The sequence below is a fragment of the Dipodomys ordii genome, unplaced genomic scaffold (assembly GCF_000151885.1).
Source record: "Dipodomys ordii isolate 6190 unplaced genomic scaffold, Dord_2.0 Scaffold1, whole genome shotgun sequence".
Classification (NCBI taxonomy): Eukaryota; Metazoa; Chordata; class Mammalia; order Rodentia; family Heteromyidae; genus Dipodomys; species Dipodomys ordii.
The window spans coordinates 39661794-39671255 of record NW_012267217.1 but is presented as its reverse complement, the minus strand read 5'-3'; the positions used below and the strand labels follow the sequence as shown (position 1 = coordinate 39671255).

Genomic DNA, 9462 nt, shown 5'->3' with positions numbered 1-9462 from the left:
CTCAGTGGTAGAGTGCTTGCCTTGCATGCATGAGGCCCTGGGTTCGATTCCTCAGCACCACATAAGCAAAAAGAAAAAAGCCGGAAGTGGTGTTGTGGCTCAAGTGGTAGAGTGCTAGCCTTGAGCTGAAAAGCTGAGGGACAGTGCCCAGGTCCAGAGTTCAGGCCCCACAACCAACAAAAAAAAAAAAAAAAAGGATGCATTTAAGATGTATGCTGAAAGATTAAAAAATAAATGATCATCTACATGCCAATATACACCTGCTATTAATTTACTCAGACAGAAATCATAAAGTATATAATGGTATACAGCATAAGCAAAATGAAAACCTCTGTGATACAAGCTACTGAATACAAAAGTATTTGCAGTATGATGAAAGTTTACTAACCTTTCTACAGAGAACCACTCTGACATTTATGTATGTTCTGTGTGATATATATACAACAGATAGCAGATCCTTGAAATTAATAACAGGATCTATATTGGGAAGAAGCAAAAAATTTAAATTTAATTTCACTGACAGTGAAAGAAAGAACTGTGGGTACTGCTTATATACATGTCAAAATAATTGATTCACTAAAATGAGAATTCTAGGTATGTTCAAATTTTACAAGATAATTTGATGATTTCTTAAGACAATCTCAAATAATTTGTTGACATTATCTGAACATACTATCACTACTGCATGACACTAATACATTATTACTCTTTTTGTGCCTACTCTTTTAAATGCCTTGATGAAACTGGAACTTTAATAGGCTTGGGAGATCCAAGGTGCATAAAACATTAGCTTTGTTATCAAGACACTCAGGGCTGGAAATGTAAATCACTTGGTAAAGCACTTTCCAAGCATGTGCCAGGCCCTGTGTTTAATCACTACCTTCACATTAAAAAAAAAGACACAAGTAATCAATGATACTTGATAAACTACTCAAAACAAAGAATCTCTTTTTTTTTTCCGGTCCTGGGGCTTGAACTCTGCACCTGGGCGCTGTCCCTGTGCTGTTCAGCTCAAGGCGAGTGCTCTACTGCTTGAGCCAAAGCATCACTTCCGGTTTTCTAGTGGTTTATTGGACATAAGAATCTCTTGGACTTTCCTGCCCAGACTGGCTTTGAACTGTGATCCTCAGATCTCAGCCTCCTGAGTAGCTAGGATTATAGGCATGAGCCTGTACCCGGGTAAAAACATCTTTTATCATATCCAGTATGACATAAAATGTGACAGCCACACCCAGTATCTATTATAAATTCTAGTTAGTTCAAAACACTGATAAAAACTTACTATAGTCAGGCACAAGTGACTCACACCTGTAATACTAGTTACTTAGGAGTGTGAAATTTGAGGATCAAAGTATGAAGCCAGCCTAGGCAGGAATGTCTGTGAGACTCTTACCTCTAAATAGCCACAAAAAAGGCAGAATGGTGGATCACTGCCTTGAACACAAAAGCTTAGAGACTGTGTCCCAGCCCTAAGTTTAAGCCCCAGGGCTGTCATTGAAAAAAACAAATTAAAAAAAAAACCAACTTATTACTAAAAAATTAGAGTTAAATGTGGTAACATATACCTGCAATCCCAGTGCTTGGAACACTGACGCAGGAAGAGTATGAATTTGAGGGAAGTCTGAGCTACCTACTGAGACCCTATCTCAAACAAAAAAGAGAAATAAAGTAAAATAAAATGCTAACTTAAAATAATAAAGTATAAAATAAAATAAAGCTAATTTCAGATAATTAGCTTTCATTTTGCCTTTAAAAATTTAAAGCTCTTTTGAAAAAAAGAATCTTTTGTACATACTTTCTTTACTATCCTTTGCTTGTTTATGAATTAAACTATTAACTTAGTCACTGAGTTGCTAAACAGTTACTGAGGAAGGCAATATGGCAAGTGACCTGGAGAGACAAAAAAAAAAAAAGACAAAAACCAATTAAAGAAATAATACCTAAGGAAGACCTGCTGAATCAAACCTCCTGAGAAAGGTTGTCTTCTAGGGGGAAAAAATCTTAAATGTAGTATTATAAGTCTTAATCATACCTGTATTGATGATTTGATTGGTAAGATTTTTAATGAGAGTAGTATTAATGAGTGATTCATTAAGAAGGAGTCCCAATCCTGAGTAGCCAACTTCTCTAAGTCGAATACGTTGTTTACTTCGTTCATACACATTTTTGCATTTCAACATTTGTTCCATAACCTGGTCACAAGTAATATAGTCTTTTCAGTGCAGAGGACAAAGAACAGTGTTTCATTTAGGTCAATACTGCATGATATATTCGTGTTTATTGTTTCCTTGAGAATCATTTTATTTCTTAATTATAAAAATAAATGAATTGGACATGGTGGCAGCTGCCTGTAATCATAGCATTTGTAAAATCAAGACAGAAGGAAGAGTTCAAGGCTAGCCTAAGCTCCAAAGCAAGATCTTGACTGAAAATATCAGGGCTGAGGATATAAATCAGTGGTAAAATGCTTGTCTAGCATATGCACGGCACTGGGTTCAAACCCAAGTTATGAAAAACAAAACAACAAAGGAATACCCACTTGCGTACTAATAGGGAAGAATGCTATATTAATATATAATCATTAGAGGGACTGGGAAGGTGGCTCAGTGGTAGAGTGCTTGCCTTGTATGCATGAGATCCTGGGTTCAATTCCTAAGCACCACATAAGCAGAAAAAGCCCAAAGTAGCCTGCCCAGGCCCAGAGTTCAGGCCCCATGACCAACAAACAAACAAACTAATAAATAAAATATAACCATTATAAATTAATCTGAGAATAAGTTAAAAATAAGTGTACCTATATTTGAAGAAATATTTGAAACTTTAAATATGACACAGATTATATAAATTACATATATTAGGAACAAAGGTATAGAAACACATTTGTGTCAATCTATTAATCAATTTATCTGACAGTTATCAATTTTCATGAACAAGAAAATATCTCTGTACCAACTCAGTAATCCATATGCTAAAATAAGGAAGAATGAATTAGCAGTCCCATAGTTTTAGGACAGAGATAAAAAATTTTAAGACAGATAATAAAACCTCATCAGAATATCATAAACTACCTCTGAAAGGTTTGGTGGAAAAAAACAATTTAATCTCCATTAAAAAACCTTGTTTCTTTTTTAAAACATTGATAATTTTTATATTGAGGATGGTATGATAATGTGACTATTCCACTGAGATGATTTATCACAGGGATCCATGCAGGCCTTGAACATGCTAAGGAAACACTCAACACTGAGCTATATCCCCAGCCCACAATATAGTTCTAAAGTATGCAAACAATTAACATGAAAAGAATTTATCAAAACAAACTGAACAGCTGGGCACTGGTGGCTTACATCTGTAATCCTAGCTATTCAAGGAGGCTGAAATCTGATGATCGAGGTTCCAGCCTGGGCTGTGAGACTCTTATCTCCAATTAACCATTAGAAAACCGGAAGTGATGCTGTGGCTCAAGCCATAGAGCGCCCGCCTTGAGCTGAAGAGTGCAGGGATAACGCCCAAGCCTAGAGTTCAAGCCCCATGACCCGCAAAAAAAAAAAAATAGAAATAGGTATTATTAGGCACAGGCCTACGCAGGAAGCTGAGATCTGAGGAACTAGCCTAGGGAGATAAATCAATAGGACCCTTAATTCTAGTCAACCAGCCAAAAAAAGCTGGAACTGAAGGTGTGACTCGAAATACAGCACTAGCCATGAGCAAAAAAGGTAAGAGACAGCATGAGGCCCTGAGTTCAAACCACAGTACTGGTTTGAACTCACATACACACACGTGCGCACACGCACTACCACACCAAAGAATCATTGTTAAGAGAATGAACATGTTATAAGCAAATTCATATATACCTAAATTTCCCAAAACTTAAGATACTTATGTTTATACCTTAAAAATGATTTCTCTTAATTTGTCCGAATATTTCTGATTTAACAGCAAGGCATAAAGTATATCAGCATTTCCTGGTTCAAACAGCAGTAAGAAAAGCTGTCCTCTAGTTGGGCTGGTACGTAGTAGACCAAAGACTACATCCAAAATTCCAAAGAGCTTTTAAAGTTAAACAAGAAACAAAGAACCATATTTATGAATACAACCAAAAATACATAAACCATAAAAAATATTTAAGTTCTATACATCCTAATGTTTTATGTTAACTGCACTGGGTGATTTTTTTTAATTTATTGTAAAAGTGATAAACAGGGGGAGTTACAGTTACATAAGTAAGGTAATGAGTACATTTCTTTTTAAACAGTGTTACCCACTATGTGTAATGTTTTCTACACCAGCCCTGCTTTTCCCCTTCAATACATTTTTGGCTTGCTCACTTCGTTTTGCATAGCTCCACACATTCAATATTCAACATGTGTTGAAACTATACCTATTCTACATTGTCCATATTAACAGATATCTCTTCCATGGTATTCCCTAGACAACTAAACATGTAAAATGCTTATAAAAATGTCATAGGACTTTTATCTCCCATGTAGATAATACTTTTTTTGTTTCACAGTTATTTGTAAACCTTTCCTATTGACCACTGTTATGCTGAAAGTATGAAAATTGACTCATGAATGTTTAATATTACTCTAGGCATATAATAAGTTCTCCAACAAATAATAGGTAAGCACACTATAAAAGTAGTGGACTATAAAATAGACTTTAGGCCACTGGTGGCCCATACCTGTAATCCTAGCTATTCAGGAAGCTGAGATCTGAGGATCATTGTTCGAAGCCAGACAGGGCAGGGAAAACCATGAAACTATTATCTTCAACATAAAAACTACTAAGAAAAAAACACAAGTGGTGCTGTGGCTCAAGTGGTAGAGCACTAGCCTGGAGAAAAAAAAAAAGCTCAGGGAGGTGCCCAAGCCTTGAGTTCAAGTCCCAGGACTGGCACATACGCATATAAAGTAGACTTCAGAACTTTCAGACAAAGCAACTATTATGTTTAGATATGAAGTGTTTCCCCACCAAAAGGCTCTTATCTTCAATTAACCACCAGAAAACCAGAAGTGGCACTGTGGCTCAGTTTTAAAGCACTAGCCTTAAGCATAAAAGCTCAGAAACAACTCTCAAACCCTGAGTTCAAGCCCCAGGACCAACCAAAAAGAAATTGTTCCTCTCAGAATTTTTGTCACAGTAATAATGTGCATGCATATTTCCTACCTAATAAAAAACCAAACTGCAATGTCATCTATTTATTAAACTTTCAGAAATTAGGTAAAATTTGCTTCCTTATGTAATACTGCATTATATTAAATTTTTATTCTTACATTTAATGAACTGAATATGTAAATTTATGAGATTATCAATTTAAAAGTTAACAAGAAAACCCAAATGTATCTCAAGTACAATACCTGTTCTTCTTCATTAGTAGCAGCTATGTAACCCATAATACTTTGTATTTCTTCATGAGTTCCACCTTTGCACAGAAAATATTTAATTAATCCATATAAAGAAGTCCTTATTGTTCGAATATCATCTGGAGATAGTTCATTATATTTACAACCACATCTGAAAGAAAAAAGAAGTGTAGGTCTTGAAATTTGAACACTTTTGTATTTTTATATAATTCACAGCATAAAAATATATTTCCATGCAACAATTACTAGATATTTTGCACTTAGCTTCTTTCTCTTGTTAAAAATTTTAAAATATTAAAATAGCTTACAATAGTACTATGAAGCCAAAATATCTATATGTGGGCTTTGTATATAACTGATTTATTTAATGCAATTCTCAAAGTGACATTAAGAGGTCAGTTTTAATGTACTTTTCACAACTGAAGTAACTCAAAGAATTTCATTAATTTGTCTATAGCTATACAATTATTGAAACCAGTATTCAAACCTACTAAATAGACACATTATTCATCTAAATTTTAACCTCCACACTATCCTACTTCTCTGAAGATAAAACGTATTAGAATTGCTGATAAAGAGAAACATTTACCCAATCCCATTCTATCAAGCGGAAAGCAGAAAACAATACATCAAACTAAGAAGAAGCAAGAATACCAAATACCATACCCATAATAAATCCTAAGTGTATCTAGGAGGAACTGCACACCATACTTCTTTCGGAAAACTCTCCTGCTATCTTTAATAATCGTTGAAAGGTATTGTATATGACCTAAAACAGAAAGTCCACTTGTAAGTAATATAGCTAAAATAAACTTACATAGGTAGTTATAGACTTCTAAAAGAACTATAAAATTTTATATAACAGCTTCCTCTCACCAATTCGAAAGGGAAAATCTCCACGGTTCCAAATATTGAAATCAAAGAGTAAATAATGATACATTTGCTGCAGCAGGGGCATATTTTTCTCTACTGATACTTGTTCAATTAGTAGTTGAATTGCCATCAATACATTAACATCCATTAAGGTACCTGGCACCTGAAACCAAACAAAGGTGATTTCATAAAATAATTGTTCAGTTTAAGTACTTGTCATTAAACTATAATTTCAAATAATTCAGAACATCTACTAAATGTAGAACTATAAAAATCTTGGGCAGAAAACAACTCAATCATTAATCTTTCTGATGTAACACTAGAACATATTTTCCTAATGTCATATTCCTAAAATAATCTACATTTTTCAAATATCTCAAATATTGAAGGTAGCAAGCAAGGATATACAGGTCAAAGAGCGTATACTCGTAAATGTGATTTTACATAATGATTCCATAAAAGTTTAAATGCTTCCTTTGAGACAAGTTATATCAACTAATATAACATAGATGGTAAAACAGTAATCTTCAATAACACTTACTTGGTAGAAAGAATAAATGTTAACTGCTAATTATAATCATCAGCTATAGCAATACCATGTTAGGCTGGTTTACCTTCTGAAGTAAGGCACCAAGAGTTGCAACTCCATGGGACTGAATAAGATTGTCCTGGTTGATAGGATGTCTCTGAATAAAGTGCTTCATAATCAAGATAAATGTTGCAACTAGATTTTTTTCTAGTCTGGACTCTACAAAAACAGGAACACAGCATTAATTATCATGATCACTCTAATCACTTTTTAAAGATTCTTTGTATCATAATGCATACTATAACAAGAAGGAATATGGGTCAGTAGATTTTTCAAGGCTCATTTTGTGCAGTGGAAACAAAAAGCAGCAATTGTATACTGCATACTTACACGCATACATAACTACTTTCCCTACCACTAATTTAACAGTGTGATTCTGTTTTCATTAAGAGAATTAATTAGGGAAAACTATCATCTTCAGTGTTTTGACACATATAAACTTACTCAACTATTAGCTGTTAAATCAGAGTGCCTGTTAGAGCTACAAATGGCTAGCTTTCCTATTAATATTTGTAGAATATTTTGATTTATTGAAATTTCTTAATTATCAGTTTGTGTTATACCTGATGCTTTTGTGGAGGCCAATATCATACACTCTCCTTCTATGGGTGCTATCAATTCAGGAACTGTGCTTTCATTCATTCCTTCAGCCATCTGTCCTTCATTAAAGTAGCTGATTTGTTCCAATAAAGGAAAGAGGATGTTTAATCCACCGATGCAGTTTATGATGTCCTGAAAATAAAATCACAATTTCTTAATTTTACAGAAGCAAGGGAAATTCAGTATCTATACAATTGCAAGTTGTTGATAAACCTTAAGTAATGTGTAGGACAGCCTAAGCTGAAAGAATCCTGTTAAAGTTTCAAGGGCAGCCTCACAGGTCACCATAACTAACAGTACAGAGACTGTTTCAGGTAATTTTTTGTTTTCCAAATTAGACATTTCAACAAAAGTAATCTAAATAATACTTGGTAGGAAAACCTCAACAATGTAAAGAATAAACAGTTGTTTATTCATCAGACAAATAGGCATTAAAAAAAAAACAGGGGAAAATGTACTTGATGGCAAAGTATGACAGATTCTTCTGTTTTTAGTTAACAAAATTGTGGAAAGAGTGGGATAGGAATACCTTGCATATTTTGCATAGGTTAACAAAAATATATTCTGTCTTCTAATAATAAGTCATTAATTTCTGTTCTTAATTTCATTATCTATAAAATGTGAATAACAGTGGGAACCAGTGCCTGCAATAGTAATTACTCAGGAGGCTGAGAACTAAGAATCATGGTTCAAAGTTAGCCTAAACAGGAAAGTTCATGAGACTCTTACCTCCAATTATCTACCAAAAAAGCCACAAGTGGAGTTATGGTTCAAGTGCTATAATCATTCAACTATTATCTTTTTTTTTTTTTTGGTCAGTTGTAGTGCTTGAATTCAAGGCCTAGGCACTATCCTTGAGTATTTTTACTCAAGGCTAGTGCTCTACCACTTTAAGCTACAGTTCTATTTCCATTTTTCTGATGACTAACTGGGATAAGAGTTTCCTAGACTTTCCTGCCCAGGCTGGCTTCAAATTGTGATCCTAATATTTCAGCCTTCTGAGTAGCTAGGATTGAAAGCATGAGCCACTAGCACCCAGCTCAATTATTTATTCTTTAAACTGTATCTCAGTGTAAAACTTTAACAGAGACTGATTATTAAGATTCATCTGGTGATAAGTAAAAGAGAAAATCCTTAATGAGTACTTAATTTACTTAAATTATACTGTTATCCATTATTACTAATTTACCTTAATGTCCCAGTTCACTACTTTATTTCCTGTTAATCTTCCATGTAAACAATTAGTAGATAAATCAAGGCAAATTGAATTTTTGCAGGCCTAGAATAAAAGAAAAATATAGCCAACAACTAAGTGCAACTACTACAAATCATAACTTTTATCATATAATGAATATTCACTATAATTTTTAAAGGTACATGATATAATTTATGATAATATGTCTACTAATTGACTTTTAGTATTGTTCTCTAGGCATATCTTCAAAAGAAAGACTCAGGACTACATTCTAAAGCACTCACAAATCAAAATATGAGATAAATCACAAAATGTATCATCTATGACAATATAAAAATCTAATCAAAGGAATAAGATATTGTTTCCTTCATGTTTATAACGTGGTAAGGGCTTAATCTACAATTCTATGAATTGTTGGAATCATTTATCTTCTATGCATAAAAACATATAGCTTCACATTCACTCTATGCATTTCTAGACCAATGCATTTTTACATTTAATTACATTCAAAACAAAACAAAGAAACTTAAAATTTTAGCTCAGGTTAGCTGGGCAGAAGTGGTAGGATCATGTGGAGGATCATGTTTCTTGGACAGCTTGATAGAAAAGTTTTCTAGATTCAATTTCTAATTCACCAGTAAAAAACTAGGCTGGAGGCATAGCTCAATTGGTAGAAGACTAGCTGAGTGGGTGGAAGGCCCTGAGTTGAAACCCTAGTAACACACACACACACACACACACACACACCACATCTGATGTGACACACACACACACACACACACACACACACACACACACACACACACACACACACACACACACACACACACACACACACA

At 34.1% G+C, this 9462-nt stretch overlaps 1 protein-coding gene across 1 annotated transcript in view; it reads right to left on the bottom strand.

Annotated features, from left to right (window-relative positions):
- The window catches only part of Nbeal1 (neurobeachin-like 1), a 209214-nt gene that overhangs the window by 77674 nt on the left and 122078 nt on the right, over nt 1–9462 (bottom strand). Inside the window, exons 19-27 of the mRNA XM_013015843.1 lie at nt 8618–8707; nt 7392–7560; nt 6854–6987; nt 6243–6402; nt 6033–6135; nt 5361–5517; nt 3892–4050; nt 2033–2192; nt 389–477 (exon numbers count right to left, since the gene is read on the bottom strand). Coding sequence (XP_012871297.1) covers nt 389–477; nt 2033–2192; nt 3892–4050; nt 5361–5517; nt 6033–6135; nt 6243–6402; nt 6854–6987; nt 7392–7560; nt 8618–8707 — 1221 coding nt within the window. The remainder of the gene's footprint in view (nt 1–388; nt 478–2032; nt 2193–3891; nt 4051–5360; nt 5518–6032; nt 6136–6242; nt 6403–6853; nt 6988–7391; nt 7561–8617; nt 8708–9462) is intronic.